The 24,208-nt window shown below is 34.7% G+C and overlaps 1 protein-coding gene across 3 annotated transcripts in view; it reads left to right on the top strand.

The window, feature by feature from the left end:
- Positions 1–24,208, top strand: part of ATG2B (autophagy related 2B) — a 44,996-nt gene that overhangs the window by 6,354 nt on the left and 14,434 nt on the right. For 2 of the 3 annotated variants that reach the window (XM_056345472.1, XM_056345471.1), the window contains exons 4-29: positions 747–849; positions 1,891–2,053; positions 2,532–2,711; positions 5,127–5,223; positions 6,296–6,478; positions 7,154–7,308; positions 8,049–8,160; positions 8,315–8,576; positions 9,451–9,601; positions 10,100–10,192; positions 10,360–10,548; positions 11,841–12,114; positions 12,713–12,815; positions 13,852–14,044; positions 14,198–14,340; positions 15,495–15,652; positions 15,897–16,069; positions 16,366–16,516; positions 17,382–17,581; positions 18,476–18,556; positions 20,263–20,369; positions 20,632–20,724; positions 21,527–21,597; positions 22,580–22,656; positions 22,896–23,066; positions 23,541–23,682. In XM_056345472.1, the coding sequence (XP_056201447.1) occupies positions 747–849; positions 1,891–2,053; positions 2,532–2,711; positions 5,127–5,223; positions 6,296–6,478; positions 7,154–7,308; positions 8,049–8,160; positions 8,315–8,576; positions 9,451–9,601; positions 10,100–10,192; positions 10,360–10,548; positions 11,841–12,114; positions 12,713–12,815; positions 13,852–14,044; positions 14,198–14,340; positions 15,495–15,652; positions 15,897–16,069; positions 16,366–16,516; positions 17,382–17,581; positions 18,476–18,556; positions 20,263–20,369; positions 20,632–20,724; positions 21,527–21,597; positions 22,580–22,656; positions 22,896–23,066; positions 23,541–23,682 (3,825 nt within the window). The remainder of the gene's footprint in view (positions 1–746; positions 850–1,890; positions 2,054–2,531; positions 2,712–5,126; positions 5,224–6,295; positions 6,479–7,153; positions 7,309–8,048; positions 8,161–8,314; positions 8,577–9,450; positions 9,602–10,099; positions 10,193–10,359; positions 10,549–11,840; positions 12,115–12,712; positions 12,816–13,851; positions 14,045–14,197; positions 14,341–15,494; positions 15,653–15,896; positions 16,070–16,365; positions 16,517–17,381; positions 17,582–18,475; positions 18,557–20,262; positions 20,370–20,631; positions 20,725–21,526; positions 21,598–22,579; positions 22,657–22,895; positions 23,067–23,540; positions 23,683–24,208) is intronic. The other variant, XM_056345473.1, reaches the window with a different exon arrangement.

Below are 24,208 nucleotides of genomic sequence, written 5' to 3'. Positions count from 1 at the left end.
TCAGGGCAAATTGGAGTTTACACCAGAGCAAATCCAGCTAAATCTGTGCCTGAGTGATTGGTGAGATTCCTTGGTTTTGGAGGTGTTAGTTTAGTTCATCACACAAACTTTAGATTTTTAGTATTAATATTGTTGAAGGAGAAACAGAGAATGGCTTTTGAGCTGTTTTTACACAAAGCTGACCTGTTACGACATACGTGTATCAATAATAACACCATGTTGTTAGAAGTACTTTCGAAACTCTGTTTTTTATTGGTGGTGGGTTTTTTTAAGTGGCAGAAACTAAGGGCTGATGACCACATTACATGGTGGAGAGCCTAGTGCTAAAATGTACAAGTTAAGGGAAATGTTTAAAATCAGATCTAGAAATAGAAGTATTTAGCCAAAGTAGTGTGATGCTATAGAAATCTTTGGGAGTTCAGACATGGTGCACAGTAAAGCAGGTACTTCCTTTGAGGATCATCCACACTGAGCCATAGAAAACTCTGTTTGAGTTGTCACTTGCTTAAATATCCTTGCGTTAAAGGTCTGTTGCATGGTATGGATGTACATCTTGGATGTTTAATAGGAGTTTACATTGTCACTTGATGTCTTGTTACATTATTAAACTCGGTTGATCATTTCCAGTGAAATAAATACTGACAACTTAAATAAAATGAAAGACCATTTTAAATTGGTTACAAAAGTAATTGTCAAGTAACTTGGCTTAAATGCTTGCATGGTATCTTTTTGTTTTCTCACTTAAGTTCTAAGAAGAGTGAAAGTTACCTTTTTAGATACTGTTTTGAGAATAGAACATGTGCCGGAAAACTCTAAAAGTGGAACTGCACTTGAAATTAGAATTGAAAGGTAAAGACTTTTTTTTTTTTTAAATCTCTTGTGGTTTTTTTCCTTAAGTCACTCTTTGCCATTTCCTGTACAATACATTTTACCCAGGCACACACATTCTTAGTATACAGTTACACACTAGATTTTTGGGCACCTCTTCTTATAATGCCAGTGAGCATGTTATCAACTTAACATGTTTAAGCTAAAGATATTTAACCATCAAATTAGAAGACTCGGGATTTCCCAAAGATAAGTGAATCACCACTTCTGCAGTTAATGAATACCATTTCTCATGTGTTTACCAGTCAGTGGATATTGTGGGCAAATCAGGCCATCTCTTCGATACACAAAAGGAACTGACCTTTTTGAGTAAGACACTTGTAAATATTTTCGGAAAGGCACAGTCCTGAAAAAAAACCAAAACCTGAAGATTTTAGGTCCTCTGTGAGCTTTCGGAAGAGCCCACATGTATTCTCTGGCTGTGAACTTGAATACTGTGCATGTTATTAAAATATTTGTTTTGACCTTTGGGATAGTGTAATTTTACTTTCTTGCAAAGTATTGAAATCATTACTAAAAAAAACCTGGTTACAGTATTGTAATGTAAAAAATTTGATTTCACAGAAATTTTGCAGGAAATTTTCAACTTTCATTTTAACAGAATGTTACTTTCAAGTAATACTTTCAGACAACAGAAAAATACTAGATACCAGATTTTTTTTAAAATGCAGTTTCTAAAGCAAGAATTGCCAGTGACCCAATGGAAACGTATGTATAGAGGTGTTGGGCAGACTCCTTTGTTTTGTGTTCAGATTAGACATAAGTACTAGGGTAATACACTAGGATATGTTCACACTGGAAGCAGGTAGTCCTGTGGTGTCCTGTAGATAATATTTCTACCCGTTTCCAGAGAGTGGTGGTTTCTCCTTTGATGACAGTCAGTGGCATTGTAAATAGCATAAAGAGAGAGAGTGAGAGCATGTACAAACTTAAAAGCTAAATGGCACAAAAAAGGTAACAATTTGCATGCACCTACCATCTTTATTTCCTTTTGCCTCCTAGAACTATGTACTGTGATGAAACTGCAGATGAGTGCTCTGGGATTAATGTACATCAGCCCACAGCTTTTGCTCACAAGTTACTGCAGCTCTCAGGTGTCTCTTTCTTCTGGGATGAGTTTCCTGCATCAGCAAAGTCCTCTCCAGTGTGTTCAGCTACACAGCTGGTAAAATTAAATACATTATATAAGAATGTATATTGACAAAGGATAGACTATATTGTTACACTAATATATTAGATTCCTTCTGAAGGAGATACAAGTTAACTTTTACTTACATCTGTGTTCAGTAAGTTTCATAATCACTTCCTGTTGATTTTGAGAAGGAGGAAAGAAAGGGAGATTGTAGGACTTGCTAAAATTTAGGATGTATTGTACTGGAATGTGGTTGCAACTTGAATGTGTAGAAGTCCTCTGCAATATGCTGTTCTGTGGAAGGTTGCTCCACTTCTTTTTGCAAAGGCCTAACATTTCACATTGTACATGCCTTGTTTCTTTCACAGTTATCAATACATGTTTTTAAGGCCATTGTCAAATTTATATTTGTGTAAAATGATAATTTGTGTGATAACCTTATTTGAAATGCCTTTTTTTTTTAATTGTAAGAAATGGGATACACTCACTCCTTTCTCTGTAATGTTTTAAGGCAACTGAACCAAAGCTTTCCCCTAGCTGGAATCCAAAAATCATTTATGAGCCACATCCACAATTAACAAGAAACTTGCCGGAAATTACTCCTTCTGACCCTGTACAGATCAGTAAGCTGATTGGTAGAATGGAGTTAAGCCTAACATTAAAACAAAATGAAGTACTTCCTGGAGCTAAGGTTAGTCATGCTTTTCTGGTCTTTAACTAAATTAATAGTTATGTAGGATTTTATTTTTTTACTGCATGAAAAAAAATGGTGAGGTTCTCAAGGAGGAAGAATCCCCTTAGTTTTGTTGTAGATTGTCTGCATGCAAAACCAATTAAACACCTTTACAGTGGCCAGGCAAGCCAATGGCACACTGAAGTCTGTTAAAGAAGAATTCCTGTATGTTAGAGAAACTGAATTTATGTATTGGAGTAACTCCTGAGAAAGTTGTTTTGCTTTCATGAAACTCCTGCTGCTGTTTGTTTATTCTTTTTTACTTGTAGTACTGTGACTGACTTTGCCTATCTATGTGTGAAATGTTTAACTGGGTGATTAAAATAACTTTGGTTTTAAAAGGGTACAATTTACTTCAACAGCTGCAAGTAAACCTTAAATGATTGATTAGATTGCAGCATTGTAAAACTAATATCAACTACTGCCAAATTTTTGTAGTAAATTTTACTTTTGTATAGATTTGTAGTAAATCAAATAATAATGCCATCTTTCAATGCTACTAGTTAAAATAATAAATTATTTGACATTTACATTAAGATACAGGAAGCAAAGCAGTTGAAATGAAGTTCTGTAAGAAAAGTACTGTAAATATATTCCCCTTGCCTGCAGTTTTAAAGTTGGCTATTGACCTGTCTTGTATAGTCTACTACAGCTGAAAAATTTGCTCAGCAGTTTGTAGTCAATCTTTAACTTTTCTTGTTTCTTCAGTTAAGAATAGGCCTTGAAAAGTGAAATAGCATATTTTGTTTGGTGTGAAATAGATATGCTGGCTGTTTCAAAAGTATGAATAGTTAATGCAGTTAACAACCTTTAAATTAAGTGATGTCCAGATGTTTCTAAAGATCAAAAATTCCCCACTTTTGTATCATTAGATGTATTTTAGGGTAGCCAGAAGAAAAATGTCAAGGGCAGCCTTGAGAGTCATTTTTGTTCTGTAGATGTTCAGTATAATAGAATGCAGAGTAGTAGTCTCTGCAAGTTGGGCTTGAGTACAGGCAAAACACTTTTTGTATGTTAAGTAACAGCAACATCTGAACTAGTGAATGTTTGCAATATTGCATGACAAAATCGAAGGAGAAGGTGTTTTCTGGTTTATCAGGTAGAGTTAACGCAGATTGGAAAGACCCTAGACTAAGCAATGAACTGCATCTGTGTTAAACTTTAAACTCTGGAAACTGAATTACGTTAGAACATCTTTGATTAGAATAGGTGTTTCAAGCATGTAAACTACAAAATATACTGTGTAAGTTCACGTCAGGTATAACACGCTTCTATGATTTCATTTTCTTTCAACTCTTTGCAAAGGATGGAAAAAAAATAGTAGGAAACAGTATATAAAACAAATTCATTGTTTATTTTCTCCGCTTAGATAAATATTCCCCTAAGTTATTTATAAACAAAAGTGTATTTTCATATAAATGCATTCCATTGCATCCACTGGGTCACATTTGCTCCACTCCTCCTTCTCTGACCTTGGTGTCTGCTGGACTGTTCCTTTTGCTGTTTTTATCTCACTGCCAACACAGCATTTTGCACTTCCTTAAATATGTTTTCACAGAGGCACCACCAGCTTTGCTGATGGGCTCAGCTGTGTCCTGAGGTGGGCCCTTACAGGGCTGGCTGGCAGCAGCTCTGCCTAGCACCGGGCAGACCCTGCCTGACCTCTTAGCAGGGAGGCTCCCCCTGCATGTCCAGCTGCCAACACCTTGCCACCTACACCCACTAGAAAGGTATAATCATGAATGGACCAATGTCTGGGAGTACAGGATTCTACAATTGAAAATAGATCTATACAAGTCTTTAAGATAATTTTAGCTTGAGCTTCTAAGTGGCTTGCTTTGTTGTGTACTATCTCAAACCAATTAGACTTCTACAAACATCCCACTCTTTATGAAGAAATTGACTTTATTCATCTGTATACTAAAGAGAAGTCCTGAAGAAAACCTGTACAGTTTTTAAGGTCTACTTCAGAAGGTGCTGACTTCAGTATTTTATTATCAGTACACAATACTAACTATATTGTTGATTGTCTCAGGAATTATTAAAGCAGCAAAAAGAAATAGCAGGTTGATAGTATTCTTGAATTTTCCTGTTAGGTGACTGTGTATTTACTTTAAACTACTGAATTGTCAGTGATACACCTGTGTTTGTCCTGACAGGCTACAGATTGGAAGCAATACACAATTAAATTTCTAGCTGTCATTTTGTAGATGATGACACCGCTAGAGATGTGAAGATGAAGACACTGCTGGAATGGTTGTATTCCTTACAGCATCAAAATCTATTATCACAATAGATGATTGAAGACTTCGAAAGAAAAATTCCTTAACTGCTCTTGAAAGTGGTTTTTTTTTGGTTTTTTTTTCTTTGTAGTTGGATGTAGATGGACAAATAGACTCTGTACATCTATTTCTGTCACCAAGGCAGGTTCATCTTCTGTTGGACATGCTAGCAGCTATTGCTGGACCAGGCAAGTGAACATTCTGTAAATGTTAAATGTGTATTACGGTGGACAAAAAATAAACTTTGCAAGATAAACAAGTTTGCTCAGTGGGAATTAAATATTTGTGATGGTAGAATATTATTAATTTCAATCCGATATTAGCAAAATGTTTTGTAGCTGCCCTGAGTAGGTCGATGATCAATTTATTGGCTTAAGTTGCAAATTGTACATGTAGCTAATGAAAACCTAGGCTTGACAAGTAACTGTGTAATAGAACAAGAGATGGGGAAATGGTAAATGGAGAAAATCAGGAGGCCAAAACAGTTTTGGTTCTTGTAGCTTCTGTTTCATGAGAGGGACTTAGCAGCCTGGTTCCTTCTCTGTCCTCTGCTTTAGCGGCAGGCACAGAAAATGTAGAACAGACAGTAATTGAGGTCATTTGTCCATAGCTGCTAAGCAATAAACAGCAGTGTTTCCATTACTGCAGTAGTAGGATGAGGGTGTTTTTGTTTGTGTGTTCCTTCCCAACGCACCTACCTAATGTAACAGCAGTTATTAGGCTAGATATTTAATCTTCTTTTTGAAAAGATTTATCATGTCCTAGGTAGATGCTTAATATTCTTCTAATGATACTGCTACATATGTTGTACTGGACTTGTTCATTGTTTTTGGATTAACTGGAAAAGCATTACATATAGTTTCCCATATGTGTCATCTTCAAACCTGAAATTTTAATAATCCTTAATAGTTAAACTCTTAAGAGGTTGTATCTTTAGTCCCGAAAGCTGACTGAGAAGAGAAATATGTACTGATATTATATGTGAACACATTTATGTATATGAGCTGAAAATATTTTTTTTCAGACTTGAAATTAATGAATGTGAGGGAGGGGGTAATTTTTTTTGGGCAAGTAAAATCTTCAAAACAACAAACTGCATGTATATACATATCTGATATACAACAGATCTGTATATACAGAGATGTACACATATATACAACAACACCAGCTGGCTAATTTTCAGATTAATTTTTGAATTTTCTTTGAGACCCTGGTAATGAAATTACAGTGCGCTTTCTGTCCTTTTTCTGAATTTCTCAGAGAGTCTAAGCAGGATAGAATTGTCAAACAAAGATAGGAAGAACCGGCCAATGCAGCAAGAGGATGAGTATCGGATTCAGATGGAGTTGAAACGTTATTTAAGAAAAGAGTCTTTATCTGCAGGAGCATCATCTGAACAAAGCTTCTATGAGACGGAGAGCGCCAGAACGCCTTCTAGTCGTGGCAAGTATAAAAGATGATCCCGCATAGCAAATAACTGTTGTTAAATTATATAAATGGACTGTTTGTCTTTTATCTTACTAACTTTAATATCAAAAGAACTTTGACTAAGAACAATTGTGTACTATTAATTGTACTGTTGAATAAAAAAATAACACCTAGTTTAGCTATCGGGCTAGACTTGATTCAGTATTTCATTAAAACTGTTCAGTAATCTGTATGTTACGGTGCAACACAGTAAATACACATGCAGTATAACACTTCAATTGCATGTTTGACAAAATTAAAAACAGAATAATAATTGCATTGCCTGCCCTGATATTTATATTTTTATTTGAATAATTTTTTATGATTTTTAAAATGTAAAAATACGAACTTTGAATTGTCAGAAGGAGAGTGTATGAATTTTTAGATATTATGCCAACTAGAATATGAAAATTCAACGTTGAACTGTTTTTGTATGTATTCGGGGTTTTGTCTTTTTTTTAGTAATCCCTGTCCATAGATGATACTAGTCTCAAGAGAACTTGGAACTTTTGTAAATAATATATTTAGCTGGTTATTCTGTCTAGCAGTTAGATTTCTAAACTTAAGAATACATTTCCACTTTAAGTTTGGGTTGGTTTTTTTTTTTTCCCAATTAGAAAATAACTCTTTGCTATCTGTGTTTCTTATTAGAAGAAGAAGTTTTCTTTTCAATGGCTGAAATGGACATGTCTCACAGCCTTTCCTCCCTTCCACCTCTTGGAGACCCTCCAACCATGGATCTAGACTTGTCTTTAACTAGTACATATACAACTACACCAGCAGGATCTCCACTGAGCACAACAGTGGTATAGTATCTAAATCTAAAATCTTTTTGAAATTAACACTTCCGTCTAAAACTTGCATATATATTCTTTATAATATCAAGAACTATTGCAAGATTCTAGGACAACTGAAAATGTTTAGAGCTGATAGTATTCCTTTTCTGCTATGGAACTGGTATTGGAAAGTTTCTCATCTGTTTGGGTACCAAAACAGGAAATTTAATATATTTTTTTCAAATGCTGTGTAGCTTATACAGGATGTTTTATGATTTATTTTCTTTTTCAATAACTGCATGTTTGCCATCTGGGTTTTCTTTTAGAAAGAACTACACAGGCAATGACAGTAAAAAGTACAAAATTGTTGTGTTACGTTATTACTCAAGCAACATAAAAATTGCAGTGTTGATATCGCCATCTTTCCTGAATCTGTTATATGGCTAATGTTTTGCTTAGTGAAAGCTATGGAGCACAGTTGTGCTTTTTACAGAGAAACGGGAGAATATACGCTTATGGATAGAGCAGCTTTAGCTTTAAAATATATGTGGGAGTATGTGATGATAGTATTTAGAAAATGTAGCCTGAAGTAAAGCATATTTAAATTGTTCAGTTGAGCACCAATATGCCATGAAATGGCGTCCTGTTGTTTGTTTATGCATGTATCTTCTTTTTGTTCCTTTACCTTATTTGTTTGATCTAATGTCTTACCATCTAATTGTCAAATTTAAGATTTTTTTTTGTTTTGTTTTGTTTTTGGTTTTTTTAAGCTTCAACCAACTTGGGGTGATTTTCTTGATCGTAACAAACAAGAACTACAACCTCCAAGAAGTTCTACGCTTACAGCCAATGTGGTTCACCAGACTTCCTTAAGAAGGACGTGTAAGTAAAATTGTTTTGCATTCTGCTCCCTCGATAATTCTGGAAATCAATTGTTATGCAGCAAGTTGATAAAAAGAAATGAAAATCAAAAGTAAGATGATTTTATAAATGTGTTATTGCTGAAAAATTACGTGAACTTAATTTTGTATTTCAGCTATTCCATCCAGATCTGTTTCTGTGGATGAATCCAGACCTGAGCTTCTTTTTAGACTGGCAGTTGGAACTTTCTCAGTGTCTGTACTTCATATTGACCCTTTACCCCCACCTGAAAGTTCACTGAACCTTAACCCATTGACACCAATGGCTCGGGATTTCTTTACCCGAATAGAAAAGATTGAGCCAGTTAAGTTTTCAACAGAAGATTTTCTGTCCTTCCGAGAAGTGTTTGCAGAAGCTTGTTCTCATGATCACCTTAGGTATAACTTTGCTTATTAATAAATATAGATAACAGAAATATCTTTTAAGTAAGTTTGAATAAGTTTATTTCCATAAGAATTGTATTCACTTAATTGTATTCAACTTTGTTGATTTCAAAATGGCCTCAAATTTTGACATCTGTTGTCTGAGACTTTTTTGTGGTTTTTTTAAAAATAAAAAAAGAAAAGTGCATAAACATTAAAATCGACCTAACTCTTTTCAACAATAGATGAATTAAACTAGGTACGATTTCTACCACAAAAATCTAGACAGTCAAGAATCATTAAGTGAATTATTTCTTTAGAAATAGCTGTATTTTACAGGACCACCTTTATTCCAGTATAAGGATTTCTGCTTGAAGAAGCTTAGGGTTTTATTTAGTGTAAAATAGTATATTAACAGGGATAAAAAGTTAGCATGAGCAAAATTGTAAAGTTAGTCAACAATTGGGTTTTTTGGAAGTTTTTAATGTCCCAGTATAGTGTATGAAGTAAAATATTTAGGGGTGTATATATCTTTTTTTACCTTACGCATGTAACTTAGACTTTTTGAGGCATTTGACTATTTCATTGTTTATATAAGGATGTTAATTCCCAGCTTTGTGAATTGCATCTTGGGTTAGATGTCAGAAGTGTGCTTTACAAATTTCTCTACACTGACCATTGTTGAATGTTTAATGTAAAAGAGTTTCATTGTCTTTGTTGCTAAAGCTATAATACATTAGATTTTTTTCTTATTTTCGATGAAATTATGGCAGTTTTAATAATTTTTTTTAAAAGGACTGTAGTGATCCTTTTTTAAATCAAGTCTTGACTTTCTGTAATTTTTATTGTTCTGTGTTACTCATTATAATTAATAATTTTCATAATTCAGATTTATAGGTACTGGCATCAAAGTGTCCTATGAACAAAGGCAAAGGACTGCCTCTCGAAGTTTTAGTACTGATTTATGTATTGGGGATATGGAGTTCCTTGAATGCCTTTTTTCTACTGACTCTCATTCCATTCAACCTCATTATACAGAGGTATGTAAAAAATACAGGTAGTTCCATAGAAAATAAATGTTAATTGTATAACTGAGAATGCTAGATTTTAAAATGCTTGTAATTTTTTTATTATTTTTTTAACATGTTATGGTTTTAAGATGCAACTTCTATTTTAATTGTAAGCTCAAACAAGGAACCAGACTGCTGTCATACCTGGCAGGAATAGAGTTAAATATTTAAATATGCTTAGCACAATATGGGAATTAGAGTAAATGTTTTCCAAAAACTGCTGTAGTTGAACAATGAGAAGGTTTCTCTGGGTGATGATTATTTTTTCAGCTCTTTTAAGGATCAGACATCCGATAAAGTGGTTGAATAAATGGACTGAGTAAGCATTTGAGTTGAGGCTCTGTTTGCTGACTTAAATGTAGGGTCACCTACGCTTTGTTGTAGGTGAAATGTCATAAACGTGTTTTCCTATGGCAACTCTTTCCTCCTTATCTATTAATTATTTTTAATTCTTGTTTTATTCTAAAGCTGCTGACATTTCATTCTGAAGAAGGAAGTGATTCTCATGCTATGCCATGCCTTCAGCTTCATTATAAGCATTCAGATAATAGAGGACCTCAGGTAAGGTGGGAGATTAAAACCCCCAAGTTTCTATATAATAGCCTTTGTCTAATTTTGTTCATTTTAACAGAAAGGTATCTTGTAAAACAGAGGGTCCATGAGTTTGTTGCTGTAATTTGATTCACTATATTGTTAAGGATTTTAGTGCTTTTTCTCTTTGTTTTCAGGCTAGTCAAGGGAGACTCAGTTCGGTTCCACAGAAGGCAGAGTTACAAATAAAGTTAAGTCCAGTGTTTTGTGAGCTGGATATTAGTATTGTAGACAGATTAAATTCCTTACTTCAGCCACAAAAACTAACTACAGTGGAGATGATGGCGTCTCACATGTATGCTTCTTACAACAAGCACATAAGTCTGGTAAGTTAAAAGTGAAATTGATTAATAAACTTGCTGATTTTTTGCAGGGAGAAGGCAGGACGGCACTAAGCCTAAGATAGCTAATTCTGATTGATTTGTGGTGGTTTGTTTTTTTGCTTTTGTTTTTTTTTGTTTTGGTGTGTGTTTATGTGGTTTTGGTTTGGTTTTTTTTTTTACTTTGAGTACAAAACAGTAGCCATTTGACATAGGTACTCACTTTAGGTTCAGTGGTTGCACGCTTGATAACAAACCTAAAGGCAATGGTAGCTGCTTCACAAACTGTCAGATCCCAGCTTGAAGCAAGCAGAACTGGGCAAAAAAGAGGAATTTTGACTGATTTCTAATCCCTAATCTGTCCGACCATGTTCTCCAGCAGTTGATTAAACTGTTGCTGACAATTCTACTTCTGTATTGAAATCTTTAGGTGTCACAGTCAGTCTAGTTGCCTGTGCTGTGCCTTAGCTGTTTTTGGGGTAGGTAATAGAAAGGATGGGGATCATATGCATTACATTCTAGTGACTGAGGACCAACAGAAATTGGAGCTTGTTTGTCTTGGTTCAGGTTGTCAGTAGGATTTCAGTGTTGGTACCTTTAGCACAATAACATTAAAATTGAAGGCTTTTCTTGAAATAACATGAGGAAGGATTAATGCAATTAACTGATTTTCTACACAGCAACGAATACCTTCATGTAATTATATTGCTGCATTGATTCTTTACTGAAAAATTAGTCTTCAAAAATGGAGAATCCTCATTTTTAAAATTAGTAAGACATCAATAATTTCTATCAATGTGGTCATGTTCTGAAAGTGTGGTTCTTTTCAATGATGGTCAGCAATAAGCTGTGCTCAGGGAGGTTTTGAATGACACATTAGTGATGGGAACTGGAAGCCATTACTTACTGAAAGGGCCAAATATGCATGATGGTAGTTCTTGGCTTCTCAACAATAGCATTTAAAAACAAATTAAAAAAATAAAATCGGAGACATGATATTTCCTAACTGCAGCTAAGTATTGTTCAGTACTCTCACTCTTAATTTAAAAAAAAATAATTGTAACCTAGCCATTTTTGCAAACATCTGCAAAATACTTGACACCGAACTAAGTAGAATTTTAACACCACCAATAATAGAATAATATCCTAAGAGGCATAATAATTGGTCCTAATATGTGTAATCTATGAAAAACTAACCTTTTTCATTTTTAGGTATTACGTCATCAAAATGACCATAGTAATTTTCAGTGCTATTTTCTCTAATTTAGATAATTTATTTCCTTTACTTTGTTTTTTAGCATAAAGCATTTACTGAAGTTTTTCTGGATGATTCACATACTCCTGCAAACTGTAGAGTTTCAGTTCAAGTCACTGCCCCAGCATTAAATCTCTCTGTTCGCTTCCCAATACCTGACCTACGGTCAGATCAGGAAAGAGGACCATGGTTTAAGAAATCACTTCAGAAGGAGATTCTTCATCTTGAATTTACAGATATGGAATTTAAAACTGAGTTTATAGGAGGGTCAACTCCAGAACAAGTTAAATTAGAGCTTACTTTTAAAGAGCTAACTGGTAAGAATGTTAACATTCTTGTTTTTGAGATCTGAGCCAGTATTTCTGTTACTTTCTGTTATATTGTTATACCACTTTGTTTCAATTTAGGTTTTGTCTGGGATTTTTATCTTGGTGTTAGGGTAAGTTTTGTAGATTTGTAGGGGGATACTGCAGCTATGCAAATTAAGAATCTCAACTATAGTCTAGAAATGGGGTGAATGATGTCCTGAATAACTGTCACTGAGAAAAGTTTAATACTTATATGCCTCTAATATGTTTCAGAATAATGCATCTGTGAGACTGGTTTATATTTGCAACCTTCTTTGCTGATTCGTTGTTCTGTGTACTTTTCAAGGCTGTGACATAATGTAGTGATGCTATAAATGAAATACGGCTATCTATGCATTAGAAGCATCTGGTTTTCTAACTGCTGCTGGCTAGAATATAATGTAAAATAGTTTTAGTTTCTAAAAATGTTTGGAGGAAAAGACAAAAAAATTTGCAAAATACCTTAGTAATAGCATCAATGAGTTAATCTGTTGGACTCCAGCTTGAGGAGTAGGAAACTGAAGTTAGGAGTTGTCATTCCTATATTAATTTTAATTTTTCTATTCAGGTTCATTTGAAGAAGATAATGCAGAAGCGCCAATAAAATTTTTTCAAGTGTCTGGTGGCATAGATGGAGATATAACATCATCAGATAATTTTGACTGGCCTCGGTAAAATAATGTTTTATTTTTTAATGTGGGTGGCTTGGATTTTTATGAAGTGCTGCTTTCTAATCTAAAATTAGACAGGCTGCTTGTGTAGTAAATGCCTGAAAATAATTTGCAAAGAAAGAACATGTAGCTATTGAAAAGAGCCAAAGAATTTATAAAACCCCCCCACCCAGACTTCTTATTTAGATTATTTATATAATGCATTATATGTATTATTTATAATAATGCAAGACTGTTTTAATGTATAATGGTTTCTGCATAGGCTTGAGTAAATTTCAGTGAAAGTTAGGTGAATGATTAGAAACTTGTAACTTCCCCTCTTTTTGTCCATTTACCTTTTCTCCTACTTCTACATTGAAGATAGAATACCAAACAAAAAAATAAAAACCTCCATCAAATTTTGCCTCAAAATATTAACATAAGCTCATATAAAGCAGTGACAATAGTAAATATAATTGTATTGTTACTGAATTATTGCAGCTTATATCATATCTAAGGCATTAAAATACTTCAGAGATATTGAACAGTTTTGAAGAGGATATTTTAGATTTGCTGCAGGATTTGCCACATGTTTTTTGCCACAAAATCTGTGGCTTTCTGATGGCACATTCGTATGGACATTTTTTCTGTGAGGTTTTATAATGCTACAAATCAATTTTTCTATAGCAGTGTGTACAAGTAATACATTTTGTTATGTAGCAGAGTGTTTTTTAATAACTGTTGGTGGTCTAATGATACAATTTGGGAGAGCACTAGTTTTTTTCTTAAGTCACCTAATGGTCACCTGATGAAGTTGAGAATTTGCCTGATGGTTCTTTTTCCATGTCCCTTTGTGCCTCTAAGTTTGGTGTTTTTCATAATGGTATTGCTTTGTCTAATAAAATGTTATTTAATGAAGGCATCCCTGGTTTTTGAGCTGTTAGTCTGTGTGTATTTAATGGCTAGGTAGTGGAGCTAGGGGACATGTGACTGTGCATCAATATGAAAATTCCAAGCATCTCTAATGGCTTATTCTGCATAACTTTTCCAATGTTAGGATTGTATTGAGAATAAACCCTCTGGCTGTGCACTCTATTCTGGAAAGGATAGCAGCTGAGGAGGAAGAAGGTGATAATAACTTTCAAGAGGAAGAAGAAGGAGGGTCTCATTCTTTGAAGGATGTCTGTGATATTAGAAGACCAGAGCCTTCTCCTTTTTCTTCTCGTAGGGTCATGTTTGAAAATGAAGAGGTACTATAAAATTTTGTTGTTGCTTTGTGCTTGTGGTAGACAGAATTAGTATATTCTTACTACTTTATATGCATCTTCTGACTTGCAGTTTTGGTTTTTTACTTGAGAGTTTACTGTGGGGTTTTGTGTTTTGTTTTTTTTTTTTTCTTTCAGATGGTGATGCCAGGAGATGTAGTTGAAATGACTGAGTTTCAGGATAAAACAATTAGCAATTCTCATTATGTACTGGAACTCATGTTACCAAACATTCACTTAACATTACCAAACAAAAGTTTTTATGAAAAACTTTACAATAGGTAAGTATGATAATTGTTTTGCTTGGCTATCATGACCTGTACTTTTAATTCTGTATTCATTGTTGATAAAAGCAATCGAATGAGCAGCTATAGCAGGAATTCATTTGTATAGCTTTCTAAGAACATAAAATGCTATATAATTATTCTTCCAAGTTATCACCAGAGCTGTCACTATGTTGTATATCTGATCAGTGCTATAGCAGCCATCTGCTAAAAATTGTTTGACAGATTTTGTGAACAAAGGGCAAAGTTAAATAGTCTTTTGCTTTCAGTGAATACTTTGTTCAGATTCATTCTCAATGTTTCATTTTGCTCTAATCTTTCTAAATTCTCCTTTATAATAGATCATTGTAGTTCAAACCCTATTGAATTCCATTTTATTCTTTCCTATTTATTCAGTGGTTCTCCATCTAAAAATTAAGAGTCCACAAGGCAAGCAGGGGAAGGAGCCCTAACCACCCAGTCTTGTAAGCCTTACAAAGGCTTATGAAAAATAAAGTGAACCCAAGTTAGAAATATATGTTTTAGCATTTATTTCTTAGTGTTCTGTCTGAAAAACAAGAAATACAACTAGATTAAATCAACTAAAAAAATAGCTAATGTTTAGCATAATACCTACGTAGAGATGCTGATCTGTTTTAGCCTCTGATAGGCATTACTTTACTTCCAAAGCATTTTTTCACTTGCAAAGTGGTAAAGCTGTACCTTTCATTGAATATTTTGTTGGTGTACTTCTGTACTAAATGTCACATGCGTCTTTACCCTGACGGACAGACTCACTTGAAATCAAAGGAACTAATGTTTCCTGCAACGTGGTTGAAAATTGATGTGATCAAAATAGGGTTTTGTCACCCTGCTTCCAACCTACTGAGCTAACATACACCTACTAAGAAGAGGCTTTTGTGTCATTGTCAAGTGTTAGACTTTGATATGCACATACCGTAATTACAGAAGAAAGTTACTTTTTGTTACTCATTGCTTTTACTCATGAATATGTTATTCTTTCTTGTGTTCTTGAACTTTTTCCTCTTCTTTGTTTATGAAATCTGAAATTTGTTATATGAAGTCTGCAAAGAAAATATTGCTTGACTGACCTTATATTAAAGGGGAATATAGTCATATGTTTTGTATAATGATAAAGTATTTCTTCCTAGGATCAGCAATGATTTATTATTGTGGGAACCCACTGCTCCATCTCCTGTAGAAACATTTGAAAACCTTTCTTACGGTGTTGGATTATCTGTGGCCAGCCAGCTCATCAACACTTTCAGTAAAGACAGCTTTAGTCAATTTAAATCTGCAGTTCATTATGGTAATACACTTAAAACATCTAGAACTATAGTGATTCAAAAGCATAATTGGCTGAAGTCATTAAGCTGGTAGTGGAGAGAATCTGTAAATTTATAAGAAAGGATTTACTTAAACCAAGAAGAAAAGCATAGATTACTGTTTAAATAAATAAGTGTGAAATTGAATCACATTACTGATGGAAAAACAATGAGTTATTGATATGTGTACTAGCCAGAGAGTTATTTATTTTTCATTTTCTCTATTAGATGATGAGAGTGGATCTGAGGAAGAAACACTACAGTATTATTCCACTGTTGATCCAAACTACCGTTCACGCAGAAGGAAGAAGCTTGACTGTCAGAATAAGAACTCGCAAAGCTTTCTGTCTGTTCTGCTAAACGTGACACATGGATTAGTGTCAGTATTCACAGATGTAAAGGTGAGACACAGGGGCTGCAAGTTGTTCTGTTGTTTTGACTGTGAGGTCGCCTTCATGTGATGTGTACTGGTTTTGGAAGGAACAAGTGTTTGTAACAGTAATTCTGTAATCTTCATGCTGTTGTACTATAATTAGACAATAATGCAGCATAGTATTATAGTGATTCTGTTTGCTTTACATGAGAATAACTAAATGCAAGCAGGGAAATATGTATTGGTAGCAAGCGTTATGTTAGCTCAGACTAACTGCAGCAAACTTGGCAAGTAATCATTTTATCATTTCTGTTCTCCCTTCAGCAGGATGATGGAAGTACAGTGGAAGGAAAATATGGCGAGTTCTGGTTTGAGTTCAACAGTGGTTCACTTTTCAGCGTGACTAAATATGAAGGCTTTGAGGACAGACACTATGTTTGTCTCCATTCTAGCAGCCTCAATTTATATCATCAAGGTAGGAGTGGGATTGAGGTAGCTTTTGGGACTCAATTTGAAATGAGAAGCTTGAATCTTTTTAGGAGAAAATGCTGTTCTCCTCCTGCCTCCCCCCCATCATCTGATAGTGTATCACTTGGCACATTAGATTTAGGCCGTGGCTAATGCTCCTAAGTACTACAGTAATGCAACTTCATAATGACTGTATTTAGTTACAATTCAGCTCAAACTTTCCTTGGCAAGTGCTGGTCTTTAAAGATATTACGGCCTTCTGGCAAAGTAGCTGTACAGTGTGTTTTTTATTCTGCAGTGCACACTTCCTACACATTGTTGTTTTTTTTTTTAGTTTAAAAAGGTACAGGTTACCAGTGGCTGCTGTATCTTTCCTGGGTCAGCAGGTGAAGAATTCTAAGGTGACGGTAGTTTGTATGGGTGGTAACCCCCATATAGTAAAACCTTTTAAGGTTTTCCCCTCAAATGTCTCAGAATCAGTGGTAGTCAAGTGAATGGATTTTCAGTGCAAGGCTTAATTGTAGTGTGTTTAAAGGTTAACGTGGCACCATCTCATAAAATTAAAAGGAGAGACCTATTCCTGTCTTTCCACATAACCTATAGATTTCTGTCCTTTATTTCAGCTTTGCCATTTTGTTGGGCAAATAATCAATCAAACCCTATAGTCACATTGAAGATTTTAGCTAGAACCATGGCTTTAAATATTGGGTCACCTGTAATCTCTCGTTCACAATTTTTGGTTGTCAGTGTGCATGAGTAACTTTGTTAATGCCTTTTAAATTATTTTAATTACCATAAAAAGGTTTTTCCTTAACTCTTCACTAGTAACAGCTTTGAAGCATGAGGTGACTCATTCTAAAATCTCTTTGCAGGCATGGTAGATGGGGTTGTCCCTTCCTCTGAAGTACGACTGCCCAGCACAATACGTCCCCATTGGTTGGAACCTACTATTTGTTTTTCTGAAGAAGATGGTCTTAGTAGGACTACTTCAGATGGTGTAGGAGTGGATTGTCCAAGTATGCTGACTGTTGCAGTCAAAATCCAATCTGATAAAATGGAGAGCAATACAAAGGTTTGCGGTTTTATATTTGTGTTTTTATAAATTGAGTTATTTGTTTATATGGAAGTATTTAGATGTGGGGTTACAAGGGTTATAGATGAAGAAAACATAAAACTTTGAGTCGTTCATCTTCAATTTATAATTTTTTTGTTAGAATCTTTTGGGTGGATTGTAAAATTTAGTATCAGCATAATATACTAATTCTTGTAATGCTCCCCTCTGCTGATCCCACTGTATTTCTTTACCGAATGTATTTCTTGGCCAGTTGACTCTTTTCCTTCTTTTTCTTTGGTTGAGTTTTAATCTGGTGTGAAACCAAGCAAGAACAAGTATAAAGAGTTAAAAGCTTTTTGCTCAGCTTACTAACAGTGTCGCCTAATAGGCAGACTTGGCTTACCTTTTTGGAGTGTCTCTGGTAAATGAGTGGTATGTTTGGCTTTGACAGTAGCGTTTACTAGCATGGCTAGAAGATGACCTCTTAGCTGGCATAGTTGTTACAAACAGGTTGGTAGAATTATCTAGAGAAGAAGGACTCTGCAGACCAGTGCAATGTCATGGGGGCTCAATTGACTCAAATTTGAACATTGTATGAAAGCACTACATGTGGTTGATGCTTCTGGCAGTTTCTGGTGAATATCAGAATATATGAACAGGTAGCCTTCCTATCACCACCACAAAATTGTAATTTCTATACTATCCTTTTGCAAAAAGTATTAAGACTGTATTATCTAGGGTTTCTGTAGTAGGAAGCGAGGTTTTTTGAATGTTTAATCCTGGCCCAGTCCTTTCTTCATTTCTAGACAATTGGAGATTCTGGGAGCAGAAGGATGACTGTGTTTAATAATCCAGTTGCCAAATAGTTACATGTATTTCATGTAAACTAACTTGTGCAGCTTTCTTTTGCAGGAATTTCTAGTTGCTGTTGGACTAAGAGGAGCCACCCTTCAACACAGAGTACTGCCTTCAGGTTTAAGCTGGCATGAACAGGTCAGGTTGCTACAGTTTTCTCGATTACACCTTCACTTTGAGTCTCATTGCTTTAACAACTGCTTTAAATATCAAACTAAACCTCAATGGAAAATCTTTGCATTCGGCTGTGTCTTAATATTTTACTCTGCTCTTGAAAGTGTTATTCTTTATTGTGTCTCTTTGAGACCTTGGACAGACTGTAGTCTTCCTCTTAAATCTTACTTGTGTATTCGTTTGCTATAGTTCAGAGGGAAAATCTCAGCAGTCCAATGCTATTCAAGTATTGGATAATCCTTGACTTAAAAAAAACCCCACAAACCTAAAAAAAAACCCCCAACATCCTACTTGCAGCACTGAAAGCGTTTATGTATTTCTCCCTTCTGCTCACTGCATTCCTCAAGTCCCATCTCTCCCTTGTCAGTTTCCTGTTTTACATTCAATAGCAGTAATGAAGAAGGAGACTTTGGGGAAGTAGTGAGCAGCAGTTTACATAAATGCTTTGAATTCAAACTTCTGAATTAGAAGGGTTGTACTGATATGCATGCATGCAGAGGTATAGCTTAGCAAACAGGACTAGAGACCCTTGATCCAGAAGCTGTGTGTAAACACGCATGAGCTAGGACATGCTATGTAGCAGTATAGTTGCATGTACTGACACCATACTGGATTACAGATAGTAAAGCCTGACATTGAAGTTTATCCTGCTTATCCTCCAGTATGTATGGGGTTTTAAATTTTTTTTACTTTCTTTTAATTAATTTCTATTTCTTTTGTATTTTATTTTTATATTTATTTTTATATATTTAAATATTTATTGTTTATTTTTATGTGTGTTCTTATTGTATAGCAGCATGGAGCTGAACTTGGTGCTTTGGACTCTGCTGTCATTACTTTCTTCTCAGCACGGTGTTCCTGTAGATACATGTGATCATGTAGTCTGCTTTACACCGTATTGCTTTTTTGCTCTGTGAATTTTTGCTCAATTAATATTGCCTGTAATGTACTTAGGAATCTTTTTTGGAGGGGGAAGGGGGAAATAAAAAAAGACAACCAAAGAAGTAGGTAGAGGAGGCTAGCAGTGTTCATATGCTCCAGGCTTGGAATAATTTGAAAAGAACTTTTCTCCCAAATCCGTTACACTATAGAACTATGACGGATCTTAGAGGAGGATAGGAGTTTATTTTATGCAGTGATACATGAGAAAGCAGCATATACAGAGCATGTGCACGTATTTCTGATTCTGAGCATATTTCCCCCCCCTTTCCTTGCCCCAAGAGGAAGAAAGATAACTTGAAGATCCCTGTAACAATGTACAGTATTGCAAGAAAAGTTGACTTTTCAGATAGAGAACAAAGAAAATACTAACTAGCACTACAGTAACAACTACAAAGAAGGATGAATGAAACTGTATTTGGGCAATGCTTTAAAAATGGATTGTGAGACATTGTGCACAGAGCCACTTAGGTGTCTGTGGATTGATCTTTTCTGTACCTTTTAAGGCAGCAGTTTGGGTGCTTTATATTTTACCCTGTTTATGTTCCATGCTTTTCCATATTCAGGTACTGGTTAAGTACCTTTAAATATCTGAGATTTGTTCACTCTTTTCCTTCTACTAATCAAACATTTTATTGTCATACTTGTTACAGATTTTCTCCTTTCTAATACATAATGGTTTATTAATTTAACAGATATTAAAAGTATTATAATATGTTTGTGATTTTTAGATTTTAAATTTTCTGAATATTTCTGATGAGCCTGTTCTGGGATATAATCCTCCAGCTACAATTACAACTTTTCATGTACATCTGTGGAGTTGTGCTCTTGATTACAGGTAAATAAAATGCAAGTGTATGTCACTTGGTGGCACTGCAGCTATGTATTAATTCTCTAGGAATGTTGGAGTTTGTGTATTGTTAAGAATTATTTCTTTAGGTTTGTTTGGAAAAAGTACTTAACAGAAATCCCTAAAACCGTAAGCAATATGAAGTAGGCTAAACGCTTGCCTAGGCCTGGGGAGACCTATTTAGGTAACCTATAAGACTTCTAAATAGGTACAGAGTATTAATTTTTTTTTTCCTTCTGTTTCTTGTTAGGCCCTTGTTTTTGCCAGTCAGATCGCTACTTACTGTTGAAACTTTCAGCATTTCCAGCAGTGTTGCGGTAGATAAATCCTCTTCTACTCTCAGGTATAATTTAAGCAATTGTGAAACATGGAAGCTCCTGTAAAAATTGTAGTGCCAGTCTGACTTTTTGACCTACAAAGCATTCATGTTGTGTAAATTATCACACTGGTTTACATCTTTTGAAATATACTTCGCTCATGTGTAATTCCTCTGTTGTATTAGGTGAAATATATTTTTTTAGGTTTGCTTTCTTTAACAACTAGAAACTTTCCAATTTTTAATGCAGTTGAAAGATGTCCTGAAGTGAGTCTATTTTGTTAATTAGCAGCACCTTAAGATTTCTTAAAGTTGTGTTATTTGGAGATGGTATATTGAGGAAATATTTAGTGATTACTGAACTTCTCTTAACTTCTTAATGATTTTTTTCTTGCAATTGTAGTTGAATATTCATTCTCTTACACCTGTTCTGATGCAAAACATCTGCCAAGTTACTTGTTTCTATTGATAAAACCTTATAGACAAGTTTGTTTCAAATACTGTTTATTACATTATTAAAAAGAAAAAAGGCAAAAAAGGAAATAAGTGATAAATCTGTATGCCAAAAGCATTGCTTTTTATTCTTGGAAGAATCAAATATATAAATTAAAATGCAGATAAAATAATCGGTGATGGTGAAAATATTTTACAGTGGTTAATTACTAGTGGATCTGGAGATGATGAAAGAATGAAGTGTTTGGATTTAAGATATGCTAGATATATTTATGGTTTTAAATATTTTTTTCTGTAGGAATTTCTTTTGTCTGGTGAATTGCACAGCACTTCTCTGGTATGTTTATTTCATTTCTTTTTTTCCCCCATCTTTTAGGATAATTTTAGATGAAGCTGCCTTGCATTTGTCTGACAAGTGCAACACTGTTACGGTGAACCTTCATAGAGGTAAGGATGTTTCAGAAGTGAGTGAATTACAAGTGTAAAGAAACAAAACTACAGGCATATTCAGCATATATAAAGGTTATTGAAGATGAGTCTGAGGAGATAAAAAGCAGCAGGTTGAATATGAATGTGTAATACAGTGTTGCTGAAAATCTGAGTGCTCTAGATTTGTGTGTCAGAGAACAGTAACTTGCAAGTTCATAATTTTCGTGTTAGATTTCCATAATGGGTATTTGAAAAAAGAGTATTTTTATAAATTTGGAGTTGGCACAGAAATAAATCCTCATAGAAAAGAGATCTCATTTTATGAGAGAGGTATAGTTGAACTTGAAAGACATTACACAGCACAGAGTTCTAGGTTCTGAAAAGAATGTTATTCGCTGGTTTTCTCCCTTTCATATAGTACAACAACCTTTAAGGACTGAGGAACTTGAATCAATATTTAACAGATGAACTGGAGAAACTGAAACCCAGTGCCCAAAAATATGTGTGTTTAGTTTAGGTAAGAGAATATCTACTGAAGGGCAGAGTAAAGATATACCCGTGTCATATATATAAGAAATAAATTATTAATGGTACTGAAAGATTAGTACAATGTGAAAATGTCCTCTCTCACTTCAACTAAAAAACCTGCTAGGATGCTTAGTCACCCAGCTTCTCTGTGCCTCTGTTTCTCTAACTCAGCCAGATGGGATGAAGATAAATATCTTAAAAGATTACACTGCACACAGATGGTGGTAGTGGGAGTGATATATTGGATTGAAAAGATTTGAGTTCTTGATTTGAGTGGCTGAAAATTGAACTCTGAGAGTAATCCTCATAAAAGAAGGAGAAACAAGATATAAACGTTTTAATAAAAAAGATCCCTGCTTATGCTATTTCTAATGGTGTAATAACCAAAAATGCATAGTAAGGATGATGTTTGTTATGAAATCTTATCTCTCTCTCTCTTACTCTCTCTCTTTTTTAATTAATTGTCATTCAGATTATGTTCGTGTTATGGATATGGGTCTGCTGGAACTAACCATTACAGCAGTAAAATCTGATTCTGATGAGGAAAGAGTAAGTATTTAATCACAAATAAAATATAAAATGTCCATGACAGATTGTGATTGGAAAAGTACTTTATTATACTTGAGAATCAAGGAAGTTTTTTCAATTTGTGTACTATTTTTAACGTCCTTTTTGACCTGTTAATTAAATTAGTAAATTAATTTAAAAGCAACTGTGTATAGATGCTATTTTTATGCACCTTGGGCTAATTTGAAGTGTATTCTTACCTTTCTATTGTTGCTATCTAGACTAAACCACGCTTTGAACTGCACTGTTCCAGTGATGTAATCCATATTCGTACTTGCTCCGATTCATGTGCTGCACTAATGAATCTCATACAATATATTGCAAGCTATGGTGATTTGCATCCACCTGTTAAAACAGAGATTAAACGTGGAGTTAGCAAGCCAAAAATGAAGGTATAAAATGGTAACATAATATATACTTTATGCTTCCTGGCAGTATGTTTTAATTTTGATATCCCCATTCTATTTCCAAAGAATGTGAGATTTCCTGCAAAGAAATTAATAGATTGCTTTAAACTTAAATATATTTTAAGAGTAAAACAGTGCCTTTTTTTCTGCTTTTGTCACTTCTTAATATTCTAAAATATTTTGTGCTGCTTACCTATTGTATTTTATTCTTGTCTAAAGAAGGAAATTCCAGGACATACACGAGCTGTCCCAGGTACTCTGAGGATCCAAATACCCTGAACCATAATGTTCTAACCTACCTTATGAATCATCGAGCTTGGACTTCCAGCTCACTTGGTTATTTATAAAGTTAAGGTGTTACTTCTTAAAATTTGAGCTGCATATCAAGCCGTTCTAGCAAAATGTTACTCAGCACAATATTGCAATTGCCTACGATGTAAGTGTGTTCCTCTCCTACAGGTAGAGACATTTAGCCAGCCATCTTCCCACGGACCAGGCCTTGCAGAATCAGAGCAACAGATTTTACGGGATTTGATGAGTGATGCAATGGAGGAAATTGAGACTCAACAGACTGCTGCTGCCATGAAGCCAGAGTCTAATGGTAAGAATCCTCTGGAGGCATAAGTACACAAAAAGGACAACTTTTTTGGAGCGAAAATGGGATTGGAAGTTTTGTGTATGTAGAGATGATGCAACAAGAACGGGCGTGTACCTTTGTCTGAAGTCTTCAAAGTATCAAACAAATTTTGCTTGTATTAACAGTAATGTAAAAGTAATTTAACATTTGAGCCAAATACATATTACTGAGATACTGAAAACGGCAAGGAAGGAATCTTTGTGGGACTTAATCAAAACCCCAGATTCTCAAGGAGTGTAAGTTAGCATGGGTGTAAGTTTTGTATGGCATGCTGCAGTATGGAGGAATCGGACACCTCTGTTCCATGTATGAAAGCAGTCCAGAAGGATGGTAGAGTTCTGAGTCACAGAAAGAACTTCAGCTGTGAGGAAATCTTTCAGTTAGCAGATAGAGCAAGATAACTGATTTTTATCACAGGACTATGGCTTCTGCATCATGGCTAGAGTTAAATCCCGGTTTTAAATTGGCTAAGGATTTTTTACTGCAAGTA

Source organism: Falco biarmicus, chromosome 7 (assembly GCF_023638135.1).
Source record: "Falco biarmicus isolate bFalBia1 chromosome 7, bFalBia1.pri, whole genome shotgun sequence".
NCBI lineage: Eukaryota > Metazoa > Chordata > Aves > Falconiformes > Falconidae > Falco > Falco biarmicus.
Note: the sequence above shows the minus strand (reverse complement) of the source record. Positions and strands in the feature narration are given on the sequence as shown.